The following is a 25805-nucleotide window of genomic DNA, read 5'->3' as shown; positions in this document are numbered from 1 at the left end:
GATCTATAACCCTCATGTTTACAGTATATTTTGCCTTGTATCCATAGGGAGGAGCTGTACATCTCCTTTGCAAAAAATGGTAGCTATTTTGAGGGAATCTTGTGTAATCCCATTATCATACAATGCGTGTGCGTGATTTACTCACCCTTGTAGTCTGTGGCTTGGCTCACTTTCTTGAGTGATCTGCTCCGCATGTGAGCACTGGGCAGAATAAATTTGAACTAAATATGTCTGGATTGAAACGAAAAGCACTGATTTTAAGGTCTCATTTGTAGGTAAGAAGCTGGACTGCCCTTTTGTTAGTTATTTGAAGTGACCTCATGGAGCTAGGGAAAGTTCAGCCATATTTGCCCAGGCAACACAGAGGTAGGGCTGTGCACCTCCCCACCCCCTGGTATTTTTTGGGTTTGGGTTTAATATAGGGCTGTTGAATTAAAAAAAATTCGGTATAGTTCGGATTCGGCTGAATTCGGCCTGTTTAGATTCGGGATATGCCGAAGTTCGAACTCCCCCACTTCGGGTCTGTGTAATTCGGCGGGAATTCAAAGTTGGGGAAAATTTTTTGGCCGAATAAAGCCATTAGAAACACAACCGCGTCTTTCCGCGGCTCTGGGGGGGCATTTTTGGGGGTAGAGGTCCCAAACTTTAAGAGGAGCTTCAAAGGACCCTTCTTGCCACACCCCCCATGTTTTGTAAAGATTGGGTCAGGGGGGGTTGAGATATGGGCCCCAAAAGGGGTCCCCCCACCCTTAATGTGCATCTCTGAGCAGAGCTTGCCGCCCATGCACAAAGCTCCCAGCCCCGACAAACAGCTGATGAGAGCAAGGGCGGGGCAGGTGCTAAGAACTTTGCAAAGCAACACAACTGCAAAGCAACACCTTTGCAAACATGCAAAGGGCGGGGCAGGTGTGAAGAATTTTGCAAAACAATACAATTGCAAAGCAACACAAGCACGCAATGCAACACCTTTGCAACAGTGCAAAGCAACACCTGACACCTGGCAGTTTGCAAACCATGGAAAGGGACAGAGGCAGCTAGCTATGCATAATGAGCAGGAGGGGGTGGAATTTCTCCTTTTGCATTGGACTTGGGACCAGGCAGATGCATTCTTTAAGTCACCATTTGAAAACCAGTTTTGAGCAAGCATCAAAATAACCTAACTGATCTTATGAATGAGGGAAAACCTGAAGACATAAAAATGAAGCCCCCCCTCAAACCAGGGAGAGAGAGACTGGAGGGGGAACACACACCCCAGGCAGAACCGGCAAAAGTCCCCTTTGGCTTCCCCCCCCCCACCCACAGAAACTGCTCCCTCCCCACACACACACAGACTCTGCTTTCCCCCCCACACACACACAGAAAAGAAAAATTACAGATTAAAGCCCCCAAAGGGGTCTTACTGTGGCTGTCTTCTGTTCCATCAGGAGGGGCTGGGAGGCTGGGTAATCCAATATGATTCCATTTGTATCCAATATGAGATGCATATGTATGCATCTCTCGAGGGTGATCCATTCATCCCAATAGGGAAAAGGGGAAAGCTCATATCTCGGGGGGCCCTGACCCAATGTTTACAAAACTTGGGTGGTCTCTTAAGAAGCCTTGTCTGAAGCTCCGCTGAAAGTTTGGGGTCGGCACACCCAAAAATGCACCCCCTGCAGCCACGGAAAGAGAAAAGGGGGGGAGCCGATATTTCTGCTCCCACTGAACCCATCTTTACAAAACTTGGGTGATCTCTTAAGAAGGATTGTCTGAAGCTATGATAAAAGTTTGGGGGCTGCACCCCCAAAAAAGCGCCCTCTGCAGCCATGGAAATGGAAAAGGGGGGAGAGGAAAAAGGGGTGGAGCCCATATCTCGGGACCCCCTGACCCAATGTTTACAAAACTTGGGGGGTCTCTTAAGAAGCCTTGTCTGATGCTTCGCTGAAAGTTTGGGGTCGGCACACCCAAAAATGCGCCCCCTGCAGCCATGGAAAGAAAAAGGGGGGAGCCCATATCTCGGGACCCCCTGACCCAATGTTTACAAAACTTGGGTGGTCTCTTAAGAAGGCTTGTCTGAATATCCCCTGAAAGTTTTGTGTCTGTACCCCAAAAAATGCGCCCCCTGCAGCCACGGAAAGGAGCGAATGTGCACAAGCACCCCCGCACACACAACACGAGGATTTCCCTCTCTCTCTCTTTCCCCGGCGGGGCCGCACATCAGCTGATTCCTCCAGTACTCAATCCTGACTGATTGGCTAGAAGAAGACCCAGCTTGGCCACCGATTGGCCGGGGGAGGAGAATGCTGCTTACTGAAGGTTATGCTGCTTACTGACGGCCCCGAATTGGCCGGATTTATTCGTGAACTCCCGAACTCACTGAATTCGGCTCCCCGGTTGCCCGCCATTTTTGAGTTCGGTTCGTCCCGAACTAAAAACCTCCGAATCAAGGGAAATTCGGCTGATTTTCAGTTAGGGCCGAACCGAATCAACAGCCCTAGTTTAATAAACGGGGAAATTTTCAAAACATTTGGCTTTTTTGAAACAACTGAAAATTTCCAGGTGTATTGAACTCGAAACCGAAAATTATACAGTGAGGAGCATTCAGTTCTGCGGGTGTTCAGATTGCCACTGCTTGCTGCTTCGGACCTCCACATGGAGTTTGGAGGCGGCAGGCAGCTGTGATCTGATTTGGGTAAGTGAGGAGGAGATGGGGGAGGGAGGGGGAAAATGGTGGTAGGGTCAAAGCATTATTTGGGACCAGCTTTTTCGACTCCCTTTAGTTGCAGTTATTTTTTAACCAGTAACAACCCCCCCCATACCGAAAAGGTATTTTTCGGGGGGGGGGGTTCAGTTCGACTTTAGCTGAATGCACACCCTTCCACAGAGGTGCTGCCCTTCCTATGCCATTTTGTTCAGATAGAAATATCGAGGTCTTCCACACAGGTTATCTGCCCTTAGTTCAGTGCTTTGGGAATGCAGTTTTTCTCCCAGCTTCTTCCATTGTGTTGTTTGTGCACCTCCAGGGGTTTCACTGGCTTTTCTCCAATCTTTCTCAAACCTACTTTGCTCTGATGTTTTGGGAAAGATCACAGTAAAGTCTGGATGGCTTCTGGGTGGGTGGATAAATTTGGATTTTCTGACTTATGTGGCAGCCATTTTCTCTGACCCTGTTCCCATGGCAGCCATTTCCTCCCCCACCACTGCAGGGGCTTTTTTTTAAAATCAGCACTAGAATATTGATATATTGTAGTAAGAACAGGTGCAGCATGCACTCTGAATTGCCAACTTTCCTTTTTTTTTTTTAAAGTAAGTTTCTAACTCCTTCCCTTCAGGAACAAAAGGAAAAAGGTTGTTCAGGGGTTCTTTATTGCTAGGTAACTCTCCCTGTCTTCTGGCAGAAGCTGCCTTGCTACTATTGTAATTGCAACATTTTCCAAGGAAGAAGTCGATTATAGGTGCACTGGATGGCATTAGTTGGCAATTTCATGTCCCCCCTCCCCCCAAATTCACCCTGAGCCATCATAGCTGGAATATTTCAGCTCAGTGCTGATTTTAAGTAAGCTGTGGATTCAGCGATTGACCTTGAGACTAGCCTCATCCTTGGCCCTCCACTTCTGTAAAATGAGTAATATTTTCTAATATTCAATTTCCTAATAAGATGCAGCACATATGTTTGCTGCATCTCAGAAAGACAGCCAGTACACCATCGTGGAACTTAACTTGTAGTGAGTAGCTGAATTCACTTGCTTGAATTATCTGCTCTGCACGCACTTTTAGTTGTTGTTTTATGCTTCTGGTACTGCTGTGGTCTGGAAAGTGGTGTTACTTTCTCTTGCAAGTATTGTTTGGTGCAGGGGACTTGTAAGTGCATACAATATGAAGGCATCAAAATAAACAGAGAACGTTTTCCGTAGGTCTCAATCCTTTACCACTGGCCCCTACTAGGGGCTGCCCCTGGGCTTCTCTAAGGAACCAGAATTCTTTGTCTAGAATTGGCAATCCTATCTGCAAATGAATAGTGTGAAGAGGTGTGAAGTCCTCAAGTAATCCCTCAGACCATTGCTTGCTGGTGTCTGGTGCCTTTTTTTTTTTTTACTATAACTTGCAACTTCTAAAATCCTATGGATTTGTTGCCTTCCCTTTCTTAGCTTGTGAATGTGATCCAGATGGCACCGTTCCTGGCTCCAGTTGTGATCCTGTGAGTGGCCGCTGCGTCTGCAAGGACAACGTGCAAGGGGACCGTTGCCATCTCTGCAAGCCTGGATTCACCCAGCTACTCAACTCTAACCCCCAAGGTTGCAGAGGTTAGTGAGTCCCCAAGCAGGCTGTGAAACTTACTTCTAGCAAAGGACATATGTTTGAGATGGTACTGGCCATCTGAGCAAAAAAATTACATGGTAAGGCAGTGGCACACTGTAGACAACAGTTAATATGGAGCTGTTTAAAGATGCTTGCTTAAGGATGCTTGCCTAGCAGGGCAGGGTGGAGATGGCCTTTTCTTTCTTCCTGCACTTCACAATCAGAAGCATCTTGCCTTTTTGGAGGTTGCCCCTGTTGCCTAATCCAAAAAAGGCAGGTGAAATTATAATTGTATAAGAATTTCCTTGCTTGAGCAGGAAAAAAAATCCAAGCATTAAAGGCAGAAGAAGAAGAGTTGGTTTTTATATGCCGACTTTCTCTACCACTTAGGGAAGAATCAAATCGGCTTACAATCACCTTCCCTTCCCCTCCCCACAACAGACACCCTGTCAGGTGGATGAGAGAGCACTATCAGAGCTGTGACTAGCCCAAGGTCACCCAGCTGGCTTCTTGTGTAGGAGTGGGGAAACAAATCCAGTTCAGCAGATTAGTGTCCGCTGCTCTTGTGGAGGAATGGGGAATCAAACCCGGTTCTCCAGATAAGAGTCCACCACTCCTAACCGCTGCTGTTAATCACTACACCATGTTAGTGACAATGGAGTTCTGTGACTGGAACCCCAGATATGTGTTTTGTCCTAAGCAAGCAAATAATTGCATGTGGAAATCAGGTGCAGTGGAGCCAATGGAGAGGGGGACTATCTCCCCTCCATGCTGTTTCCCCCACTGGAAATTCTCGCCTGGTTGCTTTAAGCCCCGGTAAGATAATCACACCCCATTTGTCATTAGCAGAACCTGCCCCCTTTTCATCCAGTCCACATTTTTATCTCTCCAAGTTGTTAACTAAAATGAATGTAGCATCTGTAATACTGAGAGGTCACACCAGCAAAGCAAGGTTATAGCTCTTCTTTATTTGAGTAATGGAATATAAAACATCAGCCAGGCTTCCATTTTAGGAAATCACTTCCCAAGCCTCTCCTTCCCCAGGAGCATGCCTTGACTGACTTCTGCCTGTTAGCCACTTGCAGGATGATTTAAAGAAAATGATAAATTATAAAGTTTCCCCTGTGTATGCAGCAGGAAAGGAAACTTGTAATATCCCCCCCTTCATTTGAACAATTTAATGCTCATCTTCTCTAAATCAGCTAATGAGAACAGTGTGGAATACAGTTTCAATGGTGCTTCATCTCATAAAACAAATCCTGGATGGATCCATATCTGTCCAGCACGAGTGGTTTCATAGGCAAATGCTTTTGGATTGATATGTGCTCCTTGCAATACATATGTGGATGGACATCAGCTGCTCTCCAGCAGGTGGCAGTGGATCCTTAGTTAAATTTTGAAGAACGGCAAAGGATAACTGCAATTAACTAGACAGTAAAATCTATATTAAGAAAACAACTCACTAATGCTAGTATCAGAAGTGTGATGCATATATCCTATTCCCTTTGCAAGGGCACTTGCAGGAACGTTAGTTCAGTAGCTGAATTTCAGTTAAGGCCCCTGCAAATTTTTGTGGCCAAACATTTCCGCACAAAAAAAACGAGAATCCGTTTTGCTCCATTTAGCACTTGTTTGCTGCCAGAAGCTGCCTTGTGCACATTTTCAAAAAAAGAAAAAACACAGTGCTGACTGTGATTCAGCCACTCAAGGAATATGTAGCTGGCTTGATGCTGTTGCCATTCCATGCAATCCATCAAATCTGGCTTCATAATAACGCCATAAAGTCAAATGGGAGAAATTTTCATCCTGTTACACTGGCCTCATGAATTGTCATCCAAATGGTGCATATTTTATAGAAGGCAGATCCCCCCCTCCCAAAAATACCTCCTCTCCCCCCTCCAGCTCAACCTAAATTTCAGTACACTTGCCTCTCCAGTGCTGATGGCTTCATCAAAGCAAGGATCAGAAAACTAAATTTTGAAGTAATTCATACATTCTTCCAATATTATGTAGGTGACATGGGTGCACCTTCTTCCTGTGACATTTGGGTAAAATTAGAAGTGGGGCTTCCAACTTCCAGGTGGTGGCTGGAGATATCCTGCTGTTACAACTGATCTCCAGGTGACAGGGATCAGTTCACTTGGCTGCTTTGGAAGGGGGACTCTATGGCATTATACCCCATAAAACTCCCTCCCCTTCCCAAACTCCGCCCTCCTCAGGCTCCACCTCCAAAATCTCCTGCTGTTTCTCAATTTGGAGCTGGCAACCATAAATTAGGAGGGTTTGATCACCTGGCAGAAGTCCACACCTTCCAGAAGCTGATGTAGGGAAGAGGCACATCCTTTAGGTCCTCCATTCTCATGTTATCTGAGTGGCAAAGGAAAGAGCTGCTCAGAAACAGTTCTCACTCTGTCAACGCACCATGAAAATTTGAGCTGTTCAGAAACATTACATAAAGTGTGACAGTAGACTGAGATGATAGATTTCTGGATTGCAGGTGTGCAGGGTGGGGAGGAGAGTGTTGTGTCATATTTTTAATGCTTGAAAAAACACACACTCTTCTATTGAGAAAGTGAGCCCAACAGGCAGAAAGGTTTGACATTGCTATCTCTCTACTACCTGCAAGGTTTCTTTTAAATGACCCTCATTGTGGTTGACAGAGGCATAATCTATCATTCTGTCTCCCCGGCCTACCTCCTCACTGTGCATTTTGTGTAAAATGTCTTTGATATCTAGGGCTGCCATCCTGCAGGTACTAGCTGGAGATCTCCTGCTATTACAACTGCTCTCCAGCCAATAGAGATCAGTTCACCTGGATAAAATGGCCGCTTTGGCAATTGGACTCTATGGCATTGAAGTCCCTCCCCAAACTCCACCCTCCTCAGGTTCCACCCCCAAAACCTCTCGCCAGTGGTGAAGAGGGACCTGGCAACCCTACTGATATCCCCTGCAATAGCTTCTAAAAGAACCAGCCATAAATGCCCCAGACCTGCAAGAATAATGGCTTCTTTGTCTTTCAGATTGTGCCTGCAATATCTTGGGTAGCCGCAAGGTGCCCTGTGATGATGAGACGGGGCGCTGCTTCTGCCTCCCCAACGTGGAGGGAGACAAGTGTGATAAATGTGCTGTGAATCACTGGAAAATTGCCAGTGGCGAGGGCTGCCAGCCTTGCAACTGTGACCTTCGGAATTCCCTCAGTCCTCAGTGTAATGAGGTATTGACTGCAAAGAGGAGGCAGTGAGGTAGCTTGCCTTACTTGAGTCTGGGCGGGGGGAGAAAAATTTCTGGCCAGTTTCTATTTGTAGCATCCTAGTCAGGGCCTCATTCTAGTCTTATGGATAGTGGGAAAGGTTGTTTTGTTCTACAGTGATCACTGAAGCTAGTTTGTGTATTAAACAGAATCAAGTGGGAACGTTTTTCTTAGATTGTACCAGCCCGAACTAGATGAGATGTTAGTCCGTAGGCTTGCCAATTGCCTGCTGGGGGCAGGCCAAAGCCCGCCAATCCACCGGGCTGCCTGCTGACCCTCAGCTGATCGGTGGGCAAAAGAGGGCCAGGTGGAAGGGGTGTCCACACACGACTCACTCGATGTGCTGACGTCACCTCTGGGTTTACCCAGAAGCAACGCTGACGCTCTAGCAATCTCCGCCAAAACGCTATGGAAACCATGGCTTTTCGGTGGAGATTGCTAGAATGTCCGTGTGGCTGAGGGTGCGCAACATGCTGAAGTCGCTTCTGGGTTTACCTGGAAGCAACTTCAGCATGTTGCGCACCCTCAGCCACACCCCCACAAAACTCCCGCCGATGGAGCAAATTAGTCCACAAGGCGGTGTTCTCCAGAACTGACATGACTGCAAGAAGCCACAGGGCCCAATTTAACACAGGGCCACAATTTGGATTGAGACCACAGCGTGGGTAGGAAGAGTCTCTGTCTGCCCCCATGCAATTTTCCTGAGCTGAAATGGCCTGAGTGGCTTTATTTGGGCCATGACAGGGCTGTACATGGTTGCAAGAAAGTTGAGTCAGTTCAGGAGAACCCCTTCTTGACTAATATCTTGGGTAGGCTGCATTTTGGAAAGCATTGTATGTTGTATATTTAAACATTTTCCCATGAACAAAAACCTCTAAGCATTCAAAAACAAAGCACATATAAACTAGGGTAGTATTGTGGGTATATATAGGGAGATGTATTATTTTAATGAAGTGGGAGCATTCCAACTGGGGACTCCAGTCTCCAGGTGGAACCTAGGGATCCCCTGGAATTACACCTCATCTCCAGACTAGGGAGATCAGTTTCCTTGGGGAAAATGGCTGCTTTGGAGGGTGGACATTTTAAAAAATGACATTTTACGCCATTGAGATCCCTATACTCCTCAGACACCACCCCCAAATCTCCAGGAGTTCCCCAACCTGGAGCTGGCAACCCTACCACCCATCCCCCACTGGTGACCAGGGGTACCTGGCAACCCTAATTCCAACAGGTCCTGCACCAGGTGTTTAGCCTGATATATGTTCTGGGAACTGCAGTCTCCACCATATATTGGGGTAATGTAGCTTTTGTAGCTGGAAAACAGTACTTCCTTGCCCCTCAGTGTTCCTGAAAAACATTATATGAAGAAAGGGCACCCATGCCCCGCAAGCTAAAATGCTTACTTGTGAGTACATCTGCCCATAGGCAGGAATCTCAGACTGCTATTTCATGCAGCAAGCTGCCTGGCATCCTCCACATCAGCCAACCCTTTTGGAAGGGATATAGTAGTCTACTTAATAATGTGGTTCAGACTTGCAAGCATCTTACGGTCTCGTCAGTTGTCCTCCCAACCAGTGAGCCAGTTCGGTGGCATTGTGTCAAAGCTATTTCGGACTGCTTGTCTCTCTCTTTCTCCCCACCCCTCTCTCTGCAGTTCACAGGGCAGTGCCCATGCAGAGAAGGCTACAGGGGCCTCACATGCTCTGCTTCTGAAATACGGTTTTGCCCAGACCAGTCTTATGGAGATGTCAGGACAGGATGCAGAGGTAAGAGGTAAAGGTGGCATCCACCTGGAAGTCACTGGGGCATCTTCTCAAGGATTACACCTCTCTTGCTACTCCCTTTACATAGGTACAAAACCTTGCTGTTGGTATTTGGTAGACTTTTCTGTTACACATCTTGCCTCATATCTGTTGTAACTCTGCTTCCCAGCCCCTTTGATTTGGCCAATTTAAGTTTTCCTTATTTTTGCATGGGATGAGTGTTTGGAAAACAATTTTGAAAGCAGAACATGAGAACTGCTTGATTTCTCTGAAGTTGTGGGGAGTATCTCCTGTAGAAATGTTAAGTAAGGAAACTTGCTCGCTATACCCTTCTGTGAAAAAAAGAAACTTGCTATACTCTTCTGCTTCCCTTCCTTTCTTCTTGAAACTGATCCTGCTTCTTAGTGGCCTGTTTTGCCTTTCCCAAAAGGGTGGGATAAATGTCACAGACGCTTTAGGGACATGATGCATCTTATAAGTAGGTATTTAGTCTTTTTGATTTTATTAACCTTATGACACTTTCACTTGAGGGACATTTTTACCACAAAAAATTACCATAGTAAAAAAAAAAAAAGTGCGATACTTGCACATGCAGTCCCCCCCCTCCCATGGAGCAAGTTAAGCCCTTTCCCTGGGGGTGGGGGGTGTCAGGTTTAGAAAATGGCACAGGGCAGAAGTCTGAAGCCCCCTTTACCCCTGTGCCATAGTCCTGATCCAGATTGGGCCCCCAGGTGCTTCAGAATTGAGATCCCACGGGAAACTCATCACTGGCATCCTGCTGCAAGTCCCTGTGGCAATTACGTGTAACATATAGTTTGGACCTTAGAAGGGGTTAACTTAGCTTAGAACGCACTGTTAGTCTGCCACCAGCAAACCACTTTAACGTTCTTGAGAGATTCATACCTTTCTCTTTGTCGTCCTCACTCAACAGCGTGTGACTGTAATTTCCGGGGCACGGAGCAGGTAGGCTGTGACAAGCTGACAGGCAGCTGCCTCTGCCACTCTGGCTTTGCCGGAGCCCGCTGTGACCAGTGTCAGCGGGGTTACTGCGGCGACTACCACAGCTGTGAGGCCTGCCACCCCTGCTTCCAGGCTTATGATGAGGACATCCATCGGTTTGGTTTGCGCCAGGCCACCCTGAAAAACTCTACACAGCGGCTACGAGTGGGAACTCTGAGCTCTGGCTTCAGTAACCGCTTTTTGGAAGCAGAAGGTGAAGTTCAGCGCATCCAAGGGATCCTGGGAAATCCTCTTGTAACAGAGCAGGGACTGAATCAGGTGGCCAGCACCATTGCTGCACTCAGGTAAACGGTGTTTTCTTACTTTTTACCTGCAATAAATAAGGGGTGCCCATAGGGCATCCGCCATGTGGCCGACATTGGCTCCCATTCCCTGCTGCTGCTTCACAGGCTGGCAGGGGAAAAATGGGGGGGGGGGCTTGCTGACATGGATTTAACCACAGAGTTTTGGGCCAATTCTAGAGTGTTGCCCCGACATGATGACATCACTTCTGGTTTTGCATAAGAATTGACATCGCAGATGGGTGCAAAGGGGGCACAACTGTCTCTGCCACCCCCAGCGTCTCCCGCTGGGTTCCCAAGTACAGCAGATAACCCTAGATGCCCATGATATGCAGAAAAGAGCCCCATGTGTTTTACCACTGGAAACATTTTTCATATGAGCTGGCGATCTTTAGGCAAGTCACTATCTTCTATGTCTTCAAGTAGAAGACAAGAATATGAATGACACCCCTCATGTTTTTTCAAAGCGCTTGCAAATTAAGCTGGCCAGTAAAACTGAGCATGGGTTTGAATTAGTTGTTTCACCTTTTATTGCAATTTCAGCCTTTTAAATTTAAACTAAAAAATTCTGTAGGGCAGTAGCCTTTCCATATTTTTTCCTTGCATCTAACACCCCAGGATCACTTTGCTGATGAAATATAGGCCAAAAACTCTGGCCTTTGAGTCTATAACAGTAGTACACTGGCCAGCGTGGTGTAGTGGTTAAGAGCGGTGGTTTGAAGCGGTGGACTCCAATCTGGTGAACCGGGTTGGTTCCCTCACTCCTATACATGAAGCCAGCTGGGTGACCTTGGCCTAGTCACAGCTCTCTTAGAGCTCTCTCAGCCCCACCTACCTCACAGGGTGTCTGTTATGGGGAGGGTAAGGGAAGGTGATTGTAAGCTGGTTTGATTCTTCCCTAAGTGGTAGAGAAAGTCGGCATATAAAAACCAATTCTCTTCTTCTTGTTCTTCAGTATGGTATCATGGGCAGAGTGGGGTGGAGAGAAACAAAGAGTGAGAAACTGCTTCTGTCACAATGTGGGGGAGGAACATGTGTGCATGTGAGAGGACTTGTCGTGCTTGCTCCTGCTCCCTCCTGCCATATGGGTTGCTGGCCACCGCTCACGTTGTGCTCTTCTTCTTGCTCACCTGTGGCTTGAGGTGCAGGTATGGCTCGATGTGTATGTGTGGACTGTGCTCTGCCTCTAGTTCCCATCCCGCATTCTCCTGCCTGCGCAGTAAGCATGTGTTTTGTTGAATAATTTCAGGCAAACCATTGCAGGTTTAAGATCTGAGATACCTCTTATGGATGAAATGTCGTCCTTAACCGCAGACATGGATGCTCTTGCTAGAAGCCTGCTTCTGATTACCACAGAATACCAAAATAAGAAAGTCCAGTTTGAAACCAGTCGCAGTACAGACTTGTCAGGTATTAATTCTTTTCTTGATTTGTAAGGGTTGTGCTTTAATCATAAATGGGTTGTGGTGGATGCATCTTCTGCTGTAAATGGGGACAAATGGTTGATGTTAAAAGGGGTCTGTATTGCTGATTTTAAGGCCCCATCTCAGACAGTGAAAAATTATATGGAGGTCTCACATTCATTTTTACAGTCTTCCAGTGAAAACAGGTCAGAGCAGTGATAAACCTCGAATGTACTATGAATGAAGGGATTTCTGTCTGAGAACTCTATGCACTCTTACAAAAGTATATTTCCTAAATGCCCTTAGAAGAAGCTCTGGCCATGTTCACAGATGCTATTGTTTTAGCTGTTTAAAATTGTAAACCGTTTAGGGCTGAAGACAGATTACGGATTTTTCCCCCTCATCGCTAAAAAAAAATGATCAGACTTGAGTCTCCAAAGCGGGTTTGTTTGTTTGTTGGAGTGTTTACAGTCAGACAAAAGAGTTGTCTGCACCAAGGTCAACCATTGCTCAACCATACCGCCTTCACATCTCTTTAAAGCTGCTTTCTATCTTGAGTGTTTTTGATAACGAATAGATACATAAATAATAGCACTCACTGCTTTTCTTCATGACTGCAACCTAAAAATGGAATTTATGCTGGCAAAAAATGTATCTTTTATTTTAAGATGGCTCTCTTCCAATTTCTGCCCCAACGAACAGCATTCACACATGACAGGCTCATAGCTGCTTTCAGTGTCATGTATGAAAATGTCCTCTGAGAATGAAATTAGTAACAATTATTTTGCTTGCAAAGTAGAGGTCCTACCAATGTACTGAATGGGAGAGAAGCAAACATGAGCCCCATTGGCTGAGTCCACACATAGCTTGTTTTTGTACTATATCCAGTTGTTCACAGCTGGATTGTCCTGTGTAGGCAAGGCAAACCAGTTGCAAATGATTTATGTAGCACAACATCTAATAATGTGCAGATGCAGCCATACTCTTCATCTGAAAGCTGACCTTCTAATGGCTTTTTAGCCCCCAATGGCTACTTTGCTGCTGGATGCCATTTGGCAAGGGAACGGAAACCATGGACTTACCCAGGGTTGCACTCACACATCACAACAAACTGTTTGCTCCTTGTCATGTTCAGGCACTGTTCTTGCTCCTCTCGTCTCCCTTTGCACTTGGAACTGGATTCACAGCTTCAGTGCCTGATCAAGCTTCAGTTTGCTAAGATGTCCAAATGCGGTCATCTTGCTGAATTGGTTTACCCTCCTCATTCTGGAGTGTGGAGCATTGGTTTAATCCCAGGTTCATCTGTGTCTGTGTGTGTGTGTGAGAGCGAGAGCGAGCGAGCAACATTCAGTTGGATTTAATTGTTGGATGAATTATTACAGAAGTTTCAGTGCTGCCTCCTTTCCTGGCCCTGGTGGAGGAAGGCATGACTGATCACATTCTTAACTTGCTATGTTCTGATAAAACAGAATGGCCACATGGAGCCAGAAATAGCAGGCACTCCATTTTGTGTCATGGGTACCCAGTTAACATCTCCTTTTTCTATCTTGAGGCATTCTGTTTAAAATCCATTACCAATGGAGACTGGAGATGTAAAAGGTGATTGACAAGTGCTTTTCTGTTGACATACTTGTGATTCACAGCTCTAGCCCATCCTTAATCCTCTCCCCCACCCACAAGATAAAATTAAGTACCAAGGATTTGGGAGCAATGCTGCATTTATGAGTCATGGAGCCATTCATGCTGCATTTTTCTTTGTTCCCACAGGAGCGTTCAAGACTGTCAGCTCATCCCACCAGACATCTTCCAACGCCAGCATGCGCATAGCTGGTTCTTCTAGGCTGCTGGTTCAATCCATGCAAAACAGGGAAAAAACCGAGGAGCTAGAAAATGGCCTTACAGACCATGGCTCAGGATTGGAGGCTCTGCAGGGAGAATTGGCCTTCTCTCCAAACTTGACTCCAGTTATTAATAAGGTGAAGCTTACTAAACTTGGTTTTGCTCTGTTTGATGATACATGAATAATTTGGTACCCAGTGAAATGTGTTCGTCATGATCCCTACTGAGATCTAAGCGGCTGTGGTCTTATGAGCCAGTAGATGTTATTAGCCAAGGTCTCTCATTTTCATTCTTCAATTCTGCTCTTCTGATATTGCTATGGAGACTCATATCAACATCTCCTGTTGCCATGAAAATCACCAACCACTCATCTTGCTGTGTTTTTTTTCAAGCAGTGTTTTCAAATGACAACTAATGGATTGGGTGGGGTGGCAAGGATGTCAGCTATTCTAATTGTTTCTGAAACTCAGGGACTTCTCCTCATATATTTCCAAGTATTGTTAAAATCTGAGGCAAAAATTTAGCAGGGTGTGGTCTCTTTCTCTTTTGAGTGCATAGATTGGTTGTTGCTACTGTTATGGTCAGGGCATCCTGAGCCACACAAACTGTTTATTTTCCCAAGTGGGGGGGGGGAAGGCATGAGAAAACAGGAAATTGGCTCAGCCTGAGAGCTCACCATTTGGCACACCTGCCAAAGGGAGAGTGATGGACGAGCATCATAACACTCAGGTGCTATGTGCCAGGAGGACACTTGTGGCATGGCGAGAAAGAAGAGCCCACGTGAGAGAGCTAGCTGACTCTTGATTGGGAGGGGTGAGTTTTTACCTCAGCAGGCAGAAGGGTTAAAGGCGAACCCTTCCTTTGTGTGAGGAGAGAGGAGAGGGAGCAAAGTGAGAAGCTGAGAGATGTGCTGTGCTGTGAGAGGAGAGCAGAGATGGAAGGGAAGGGTCAGCTCTAAGATGTGGAAACCCATCCTTGATGCTGGGATGGGGAGGGAGGTGCTCGATCCATCTGAAGGTAACTAGCACAATGCAATGAAGTTAGATACATTGTTTTACTTTTATTCCCTTAGACGTGTACCTTTTACTGTGGTGGTGATTTCCCATATCTGTGCTCTAGCGTAATATTTTGTAATAAAGCTTCTTTATGTTTAAGAAAGCAGACGGTGACTGGAAATCTCACCCACATGCAAAAGACTGCTCTTACACACTAAAGGATACACACTCACAGGGAGATATAAGGTAGTTGGAAGCTCTGTCCTTTGTACGTGTTCAGAGGTAGCCTTACCAGGGCTCCGCAAGGCACTGGTTTACTGAGAGGCTGGGTTTTATATTTTGAGGTGGTGGCAGGAAGAGGAAGCATGCTTTTTACACGCAATAAAACACACACCATGCATGTGAGAACACACAGACCCAGGGTGGGAATGTGACAGCTATGGCAGTATTTCCTCTGTTCAAGATTATGTACTCAGCATTATTTACTCAGGACTTTCCCCAGTGCCCTTAATGGCCAATCCACCCCTGTCTATAAGTCTTATTTTTCATACAATTTTCTGTTACTTCATGACAATTTTTTTCCACTAAATGTGCACAGTGTTTAATATTAATTTAGATTGAGTTGAATAAATGGCTTGAATTGGCACAAAAGTAACCAGTGGATTGGGAACACCAGCAATTAAATGTGTGCAAAACACGAAGGCTCCCAATGACAATGTATGAAATAAAATGGCCTTGTGACCATGTTAGGATTATTAGCTCCTTGAAACATTTGAGATTTTTGTCCTGTCTATTGCATAACTCAGTTGATCTTGTGGCTTCTTTGTTTAGTTGTGCAGCAACATCAGATCAGAGATTTGCACCCCTGGAGAGTGTCTTGGGGAACTATGTCCTCAGCAAAATACCACTGAATGTGGCCCAGGTCTGGGCTGCAGCGGGATCTTCTCACGTGCTGGCAGCTCCATCCAAACTGCCAGGAAAACCACCCAAGAGATCCATAAGTTAAGCATTCGACTACAGGAGGCTACACAGATGGTGGGTGCCCAGAACAGAGTTGGGGTGGGGGAAACTGGGAGAGTGAGGAAGAATGCATTGCTGTGAAGTGTGAATGTTCTCTGAACTTGTAAATATGATGGTCATGAAATCTAACACGGAATAGACATTTTGAGTTACAATTATAATCTAACCCTACTTATGTGACTTCTTAGTTTGAATGAACCAATTGCTGAACATGTGTATAAGCACAATTGCTGAATGTGAAGCATTCAGAAACCAATCTGGGGCTTGATCTCTCCTGTACCAAATGGCATGATAACGTTGCCCTGTGAATGGGCATAATGCAAGGGGTCATGATGCCACATTGGAATTGTACAAAACAAGTTGCAATATATTAGGAAGAATAAATGTACTTTACTCCTTCATGGTGATGGTTACAGCTCTGCTCATTTTCTTTTTTTAAAATTCCCATAGTCTTTTTAATGCTTCTTTTTAAAAATCAGCTTTCCCCCTGCAAGATAAGATAGGGTAACTGAGAAATGGGTAGGATGGCTAACTCTGGTTTGGGAGATTCCTGGAGATTTTGGAGCAGTGCCTGGGGAGGATTGAATTAGTGGAGAGAGCTCAGTGGGGATGTGATACTCTAGAGGAGGGGTGTCGAACTCAATTGTTATGAGGGCTGGATATGACATAAGTGTCACTTGGTCAGGCCAGGCCATGCCTCGCCAGCCCAGATTGAGAGTGGGAGGGGGTGGTTGCCTCGGCTGGCTTGAGGGCCGGATCTGGCCCATGGGCCTTATGTTTGACACCCCTGCTCTAGAGTCCACCCTGTGAAGCTGCTATTTCCTCCAGGGGAATTAACCTCAATAGTTTATAAGTCAGTTACTATTCCAAGAGAACTCTAGGCCTCGCTTTGAGGTTGGTTACTGAGGCCAAGAAACAGAGAGTAGAGAATTTTGCTGAAAGACACCCATGCAATTAATAGTAGGAGCTTGAAGCTTTAAGGGTGTCCTGTACCCCATTTTAGCTCTTTTTTTTTTCCAGGAGAAAAGCCAGTTTAAACACTTGCAAATAAATAATTAAATGTCATGTGGACACTAACTCTGCCTGCCATGTTAACAGATAAGATCTGCAGAAATAGCTGCCAACCAGATCCAAACAAATGCCCGAAGTCTGGGTGACAAAATGAGCACAACCAGGACACAGATAGATGGAGACATCCGACGTACTCAGCAGTTTATCCGCCAAGTTCGCAACTTTCTCTCTGGTGAGGTCACAAGGTAGTATTTAAAACATCTGTCCAGTTAGGTCCTATGGCTCCAAACATCGTGTATCAAAAGATGGTGGCAGCAAGAACTGGAGAGAAGCCATGGGATGGAGGGCACAACATGGACAACTACAAGAGGCATGCTTGCAAACACTTCAAAACGGAAATTCTCCCAAAGGCTGCAATTTATTTGTTGTGTGTGATGCCTGCTCTGCTATCCCTTGGGAATCAGGGATATTGACCCAATAATCAAGCATATAGTTAAACACTTTATCATAGATGGATCAGAGTCAGGGAATCACCTAGGATATACATGTTGGGATAAGTATGTGTAACAAAAATGGGGACTGGAGACATGTGGTGGGGGGCTCTGTTGGCATGATGGTGTCACATCACTTCTGGGGAAAAACCCAGAAGTTAAATCATCATCTCTAGAATTCAACTTTATTATTTATTTAATTGCTTAATTTTTCTCCTGGCTGCCACTTAGGGTTGCCAAGTGCCAGGTGGTGGCGGGCAAATCCCCGCCAATCCAACTGTCTGCCTGTCGACCAGCTGAGGGTCGGCGGGCAACGTATGCACGTGGGCCTGCCCGATGCAACACATCACTTCCGGTTTACACCCGCAAGCGCTGCATTGCAAGGGGCCGGTTACCACTCAAACTCCCAGTTAACACATAAGAGTTTGAGTTGTAAACGGCCCCTTGTGATGCGTATCACACCTGGACGTGCCACATCGCAACGGGCCTTTTACCACTCAAACTCCCGTGGTAAAGGCCTCTTGCAATGCAGCACTTCCGGGCGTGCGCGACCCCCACCCCCTCCACTCCAAAAACATCCAGCCGAAGAAGAAGGAGGACCTGGTAAGCCTACTGCCACCAGAGTGGCAGATGGCAATGGGAACAGGGGGTGGGAGATCTCCCACCCCCAGTGCATACCTGGCAACCTTGACTTTTACATTGACAAGTATATTTTCATTTTGTGTGTTCACTTTCTCAGCACTGTAAAAAATGCTGAGCTCCCCTGACCTCTAGGAAGTTCCAGGGGCATCTTTTCCACAGGTCAGTGTACTTGTAAGGAATGAGTTCTAAGAAAATATTGTGGTTTTGTGATAGCTGTTTCTTTACAAATAGCAAATTGAGCATGAGGAGGAGGCAGCCACCTAGGTAGCCAATGCTAGTCTGTAAAGCAGTGACAACAAAATCAGATAGCTTGCCCTAGGGAGTCCTCTCCCCCTTACACTGCCCACCAACTGAAAAACCCCGATTTCTGTCTCCTACCATGACTTCATTCTAGCTGCTAAACATTTTCTCTCTAGGCTGCATTTAAGGAGTCTAGTAGCAACTAGCTATTAAAAAGCAAGCACGGTTTATTGAAGCAAGCATTTTCTAGCCATCAGTAGCAACCAAAGAAACATCTTCAGCTATCAACTGAAAGTAAGGTTGCCAGGTGCCCGCTGGTGGAGGGCAAACCCCCGGCAATTTCCCCCTCTGCCCGCTGACCACCTGAGGGTTGGTGGGCAGACGTGCACGTGCATAGCACGTGCGTCACTTCCTGTTTAGAACTGGAAATTCTGCCTCACGAGGGGCCTTTTACCTCTTAGTTTGAGTGGTAAAGGACCACTTTACCACTCAAACTAAGGTAAAGGCCCTTTGTGATGCGGCACTTCTGGTTCCAAATCGGAAGTGATGCATGTGCGTCGGTGCTCGCGCACACACACACACTTTATGAGAAGAGTCTCCCGCTGGAGGAGGGAAGGGACCTGGCAACCCTAACTGAATGGAAGTCTAGAGGAAAGCGTATTATCTTATTTAATTACTTTAAAATATTTTTAAAGAAAAAAATTCTGCATAGTACACTTCTTTTTCCCTTTTTTAAAAATAAACAACTTACTTTAATCTTTTTTAGTTGTGGATTTACACACACACACACAAAAAAATGGGTATATTTTATTGTTCTCAGCCTTGCATTTATTTGAGATTTTAATCTCCTCTGTGTTGTAGTACAGTGCATTATGCACTTATTATTCCTATGTGGCAGGCCACATGCTTGGCGCTTTATGTTCTAGATGCGACTGTGCCATAATACCCCCAGTTTTATCTTGAATAAGACAGATTATGTCAGCATTAGCATTATTTCTTTATTGTTCCACACACCTCTTATGTGGTTTTTAGGCAAATTACTCCTTGCCATTAGTTCCCCTTCTCTAAAATTAATGGTTTTGTACTGAGCAACTCAGAACAAGGGAAATAGCATCACTTATTAGACCAATTAATTGATTAAAACGTTAGGAACTATTTAAGGCTGGGTATTACAGTATAATTCCTTCAGCTCTGACAAACGGCATTGTGTTGGCTGTCCCACCTTTTTATACATGTGCTCGTACACAATGTTTTCTGCCCATTGTCTGATTTCCTTGCTCTGTACTGAAATAGAATCCATTCTGCATAATAGCGGTCGTGCTCAAAGCTTTATTCAAAAGATTATCAGGTGGGCTACTTCTTGTGTTCCACTTAAAACATGCAGGAACTCTTTTTCAAATCAAGGCCACATCTCATGAGAAAAAGTGGAAAGGTAATATGCTTCTTTAGTTCAGAGAAAGGATTTGCTCACTTTACAACTGCTTCCAAAAGTTTAGTCTACATGTCTCCCAAGATGGAAGTCTCCCAGCATTACATTTTTGCATTGATTCAAATCCTGATTGTATACCCATGACACCGTGGTATAGTGGTTAAGAGTGGTGGTTGGAGCGGTGATCTCTAACCTGGAGAACCGGGTTTGATTCCCCGCTCCTCCACATGAGCGGCAGTTGCTAATCTGGTGAACCGGGTTGGTTTCCCCACTCCTACACACAAAGCCAGCTGGGTGACCTTGGGCTAGTCGCACTCTCTCAGCCCCACCTACCTCACAAGGTGTCTGTTGTGGGGAGGGGAAGGGAAGGTGATTGTAAGCCGGTTTGATTCTTCCTTAAGTGGTAGAGAAAGTCGGCATATAAAAACCAATGTTGTTGTTGTTTCTTCTTCTTCTTCTTCTTCTTCTTCTTCTTCTTCTTCTTCTTCTTCTGTCAGACCAAATTAATAAAGAAGAAGAGTTGGTTTTAAAGTCCCACTTTCTCTACCTTAAGAAATCTCAAAGCGGTTTACAATCGCCTTCCCTTCTCCCCCACTACAGACACCTTGTTAGGTAGGTGAGGCTGAAAGAGTTCCGAGAGAACTGTGACTAGCCCAAGGTCACCCAGCAGGCTTCTTGTGGAGAAGTGGGGAATCAAACCTGGTTCACCAGAATAGAGTCCACCGCTCATGTGGAGGAGTGGGGAATCAAACCCGGTTCTCTAGATTAGTGTCTGCCGCTCTTAACCACTATACCATTCTGGCTCTGTTGCTATCTGTGAATCTGAACTAAATATATGTGACTCTGAAAAAAAAAGCCTCTGAAAATGTGAGAGGGTCATGGTTCAGTGACAGAACATCTGCTTGTCATGCAGAAGGTCCTAGGTTTAGTCCACAGCATCTTCAGTTAAAAAAATTATGTAACGGGATATGAAAGACTTCTACCTGAGACCTGGAGAGCTCCTGGCAGCCTGAATAGACAACACTGATCTTGATGGACCAATGGTCTGATTCAGGATAAGGCAGCTTCTTCAGAAGATGATGCAGTTTTTATTTATGCTAATTTCAGGTAATTGCATAACTCATTGGCCTCATGGCCAAGACAACTTAGTTTTGCTATGAGGAGACAATATGTCCCAATCCTTAATTAGTAGCTGAGTCATTGTACATTTGGGGATTTCTTTTGGTCACACTGAGACTATCCAGGTCAGTATAATCTGACTGAGGAGGGAAGGCATCATGGTATAGCCAGATCTCGGAAGCTAAGCAGGGTCAACCCTGGTTAGTATTTGAATGGGGGACCACCAAGGAATACCAGGGTTGCTATGCAGAGGAAGGCAATGGCAAACCACCTCTGTTAGTCTCTTGCCTTGAAAACCCCATAAGGAGTCGCCATAAATCAGCTGCAACTTGGTGGCATTTTACACACGCGCACACACACACAGTCTGACTGGTAGCTCTCCAAGATTACATGTTCTGGTCTTTTCACAGCAGCTGTAATCTGATCCTTTTAGCTAGAAATGCCAAGGACTCAACCTGGGACTTTCTGCAATCAATTAAATGAAATGCTGCCCTACCCCTTCTTCTGTGGGCCTTTTCTAACTCCATGGGGACCATGGGTAATGGCACAGTGGTAAAGAATCACAGCAGAAATAATTTAATTCCATGAGAAACACAAGAAGATTCATGCTGGATCAGAGCAAGTATCCATTTAGTCCAGTGTCCTGTTTTTAACAGCGGCTAGCCTGATGCTTCTGAAGCTCATGAACAAGTGTGGAGGTCTTCCCCATTTTGTCTCCCATTAAATGGTATCCAGAAGGACACAAGTATTTAGAAGGTTTTAGTGATGTGTCTTTTTGCTTGGAGATCCAGTTTTACTTCTGAAGTAAGAACCAGTGTGGTGTAGTGGTTAGAGTGTGGGAGACTCCAGGTTCACATCTGTGCTCTTCCATGGAAGCTTGCTGGGGTGACTTTGGGACAGTCACAGACTTCCAGCCTAATGTACCTCACAGGGTTGTTGTGAGAATAAAACAGAGGAGAGGAGACTGATGTAAGCCACTATGAGCTGACACTGGGGAGAAAGGCGGGTATAAATGTAATAAATAAACTCTTTAAGAACTCTGGGGAGGGGACTACGCTACCCAGACCTCAAGAGTTCCTAATTTGTAATTTGTCAGCAACAGAGCTTTGTTTCCTGTTGCCTCTATTGAACACTTCTGAATTAATTAAATAATTGTTTGCTGTTTGTCAATTTACTTTAGTTTTTCCAGTTTCTTTTTTTTTTGTTTTAAAATTTTTATTATTATTTTTCTATATTAATTAGACAAGGTATTCAACAATCAATATAGGTAAACATCAGAGTATAAATTCTAATAAACAATTGTTGAAAATACATGCATATATAGATAAAAAATAAAATATAAAGACTTCCCCTACACCTCCCTCAATCTTGTCATTTATTTGTAATCTCCTTTGTTTAAGATTCTAATCCTCTTACCCTTGAGGGTACGTTTCCTAATCTGTGGTGTATGTCTTGTCTGACTTTCTGTTCTGGTGGCTTTAAATGGCCTCGAAGTCTCCTGAAAAGATCTGACTCTTTCAAATATTTTTGATTAATTTTCTCATTTTGGAGAACTTGCCTTACTTGAAATTAAATGAGACCATAATGGACTTTCTGGGTACTTTCTGGGATCATATCACTATGATCACTAGGGAATGGGCAGCATTTATACTTCACACCATTTCCTGGGCTCCACTCAGCATTAAGGGTCACTTCCCCTCTAATCTGTTGTAAGGCACAGTCATTTGCCATATCTAGACCTTTCAGCTCTTTGTTTTCCTTTGCACTCATTTCCTCCTCAGCCTTCTCGGGACCTCTTTCTTAAAACCTGGATATGTTGCTGAAAGTATTCTCTTTGCTGGGGGAAAGTGTGTATCTCCTTTTTGTGAAAATTTTAGTGCTGCAGAGTACTATGGTCTATGAAATTACAAGATGTTAATGGAGAAATGACAGAGGGGCACTTTGGAGGGGAGGATAGGACTCAAAACCTTGAGAGCTCAAAGATATTGGCAGGTGCAGAAAGTGATCGGTCTGTTACCTGCTGCTTTGAAAAATGTCTACAAGTAGAGAGAGGGGGAGATTGAGAGAGAGAGAAAGACAGAAATATTGCTGACAGCAGCGAGGGGGGAAAAGGCACATAATCACAGAGAGCTGTTATCTAACATCCTCATTCAAATACCCCATCGAGGCAAAGGCTGGCTTTCTGCACATTCTGAATCTTGATTGAGAGTCATGACATGCAAATGAGAGAAAGGAATCCTTCATAGCTTTTTAAAAATGAAGCACAGCTTTGGATGGGAGTGATTTTTAAAGGTGGGGAGGGAGGTGGTGCAGAACCCTTTCTTCACAGGGCTCCTTTTTTGTTCCAAATCACCTCCCCCCTCCCCCCAAGCAGCTTTCCTCAAGGGTTACCTATGTGAGTTTATTCTCATTAACATGCGTCTGGAATTGGGCACGTACAGACCCTTCTCCTGCTGTCCACTCAAATTGCATCTTCCTAAAATTGTTTTTCATATTTTTCATATTTCATATTTAAAAAAAACCTGTTAAGGGTTTCTAATATACTTTTACGCCAAGCATGTGATTAGTCCATAGTGGCAAGGTCTGTATTCTTTGTAACTCTCTCCTAAGTGCCATTCTGCTCTCAGGCTCTTCGCTTGTACTTGTCCTTTGTGGCTTTAAAAAAAAGTGCAACATACTTATCCTCTACCCTACAAATCCGATATATATATATAGAAATAACTTATTTCTATTTTCCTTATTCCCAAAAGTAATGTTTTCTTATCATCAACTGCTTTGCCTTTGGAAGGTCTTTGTAACCTGAGTCACCACAGCAAGGCTGTATGCTGAGTAACAGCATCTGCCAGGATTTGGCCTATTTCTTTGTTCAGAAAGGACACAGCCTTGGCTGCTCGTGACTATGCAATGTCTATCCTATTTGGTTTGATTTAATCCCCTAAATTTGATGGCGACTTCTATATAACACGGGTTCTTGCTGTGGAATTAAATGGAAGATGTAATCTCATGTGCTCTTTATCTGAATTTCCTTTCTAATCTGTACAGATCCAGACACTGATGCAGCTGCTATCCAGCAGGTCAGCGATTATGTCCTTTCCCTTCACCTTCCCACTGATTTTGCCACAGTCCTCAGGAAGATGAATGAAATCCAGAACTTGGCTGCAAAGCTGCAGTGCCCGGAGAGCATCATTGCCCAAACGGCTGGGGACGTCGCTAGGGCCAAACAGCTTCTGCAGGAAGCTGAAGAAGCCAGGTAAAGCAGATGTTTTGGTTGCTGTGCCTCATGAAAGGGTAATGGGGGAACTGGCACATAACTTCAATAATATTCGGTCTGAGCCTGTGTTTGGAGGGAGCCTTTTCTTGCTCACTCTTAAGTAGAAGCTGACATGTTTCTTTAGTGAAGCTTCTCAGAGTGCTCACCCTTAAAAGAAGAAGAAGAGTTGGTTTTTATATGCCAACTTTTTCTACCACTTAAGGAAGAGGAAACTATTTGTTTTGTTGGGCTAAAGTCTCTAGTGGGGCAAATAATATCTCTTCTGTTAACAGTCTGGTGTTTAAATGTGAACCAGGGGCTTCCTGTCTCACAGGTCATTCTCATAGTTACTATAGTGCATGAGACTGTGTGTGTGTGTGTGTGTGTGTGTGTGTGAAGTGCCGTAAAGTCACTTCTGACTCATGGTGACCCTATGAATCAATGTCCTCCAAAATGTCCTATCTTTGACAGCCTTGCTCAGGTCTTGCAAATTGAGACTAGTCCTTCTCATTTTGAGCAGACAGGGATGGAATCTTTTCCAGCCACTTCTTTTCAATGAGCACTCAGTAGGCACGGAAAATATCAAATGAAAACCTGTCCATTTCTGCTGCTTAAAAGCCCCTCAGGTGTGTTGTCCCAACATTCTTTTAAATGCTGTTTAAAAGAGAGAGAAAATTGCCCCCTCTCCTGAGACCTGTTCAAGGAAGGTCCCAAACAGCATCCTGCTGCAGCCTAGTTTTCTTATTGAGCTTGTTGGTCTCATCTTCCATGTTATGATCATTAATCACAAAGCAGCACGTGATAGGGATTGAGAGGGATGGTTTTGATCAGAAAGCATATCCATTTTTGAATTTAATATTTTCCTAGGAATCGAGCAAATGCTATTGAAGGAAATGTGGAGGATGTGGCAGAAAATCTGAGACAAGCTAACACAGCACTTCAGGAGGCTGAAGACACTATTCATGGGTCCGGTTATTCCCTTCAACTCATCCAGGATCGCCTTGATGAGGCAAGTGGCTCATGCTGAGCTTGCTGTGTTCTTGTATGAAATTCTTTCTGTGATGCCAGGGTTGCTGACCTCCAGCTGGGGCCTGGAGAACTTGAAACTACAGCTGATCTCCAGATTACAGAGTTCAGATTCCCTGGATAGGGTTGCCAGCCTCCAGGTGGTGGTTGGAGATCTCCTGCTATTACAACTGATCTCCAGGCGACATAGATCAGTTCACCTGGAGAAAATGCCATTTTGCAAGGTGGACTCTACGGCATTATATCCCTTTGAAGTCCCTTCCCTCCCCAACCCCCCTTCCTTAGGTGCCACCCACAAAATCTCCAGGTATTTCCCAACCAGGATCTCCCACTTGCAACCCTATCCCTGGAGGAAATGGCAGTTCCAGAAAGTGGACTGTATAGTACCACATTCTGACTGAGGTCCCTCTCCTCCCCAAATTCTGCCCTCCCTAGACACCACCCCCAAATCTCCTACAATGTCCTGAGCTGGAGCCAGCAAAAATTTGTGGCCTTCCAAATGGAATGTGGTCCACCAGCCAGGCAGCCTAGGCAAGCAACTAGCAAGCAGGATTACTGATAGGGTTGCCAACCTCCAGGTGGTAAGAGAACAACCAGCAAATAGGCTCAGGAATATATACTCAAAGTCTAAGCAATTTTTTTTAATCATGAACCAAATCACAACAATGTGTCAAGAAATACCAGCACCAATCTCCAAACAGTGAATATGCAAAGAACTACACACTAATAACTATAAGTTAAAAGTCCA

The 25805-nt window shown here is 45.0% G+C and overlaps 1 protein-coding gene across 1 annotated transcript in view; it reads left to right on the top strand.

The window, feature by feature from the left end:
* LAMB3 (laminin subunit beta 3) overlaps positions 1-25805 on the top strand; it is a 74021-nt gene that overhangs the window by 40193 nt on the left and 8023 nt on the right. Inside the window, exons 11-20 of the mRNA XM_056845387.1 lie at positions 4128-4283; positions 7299-7492; positions 9183-9294; positions 10223-10595; positions 11842-12002; positions 13763-13971; positions 15661-15864; positions 16948-17092; positions 23824-24031; positions 24899-25040. Of these exons, the coding sequence (XP_056701365.1) occupies positions 4128-4283; positions 7299-7492; positions 9183-9294; positions 10223-10595; positions 11842-12002; positions 13763-13971; positions 15661-15864; positions 16948-17092; positions 23824-24031; positions 24899-25040 (1904 nt within the window). The remainder of the gene's footprint in view (positions 1-4127; positions 4284-7298; positions 7493-9182; positions 9295-10222; positions 10596-11841; positions 12003-13762; positions 13972-15660; positions 15865-16947; positions 17093-23823; positions 24032-24898; positions 25041-25805) is intronic.

The sequence above is a fragment of the Euleptes europaea genome, chromosome 2 (assembly GCF_029931775.1).
Source record: "Euleptes europaea isolate rEulEur1 chromosome 2, rEulEur1.hap1, whole genome shotgun sequence".
NCBI lineage: Eukaryota > Metazoa > Chordata > Lepidosauria > Squamata > Sphaerodactylidae > Euleptes > Euleptes europaea.
The sequence above is the reverse complement of the archived record's forward strand: the minus strand, read 5'-3'. Positions and strand labels throughout refer to the sequence as shown.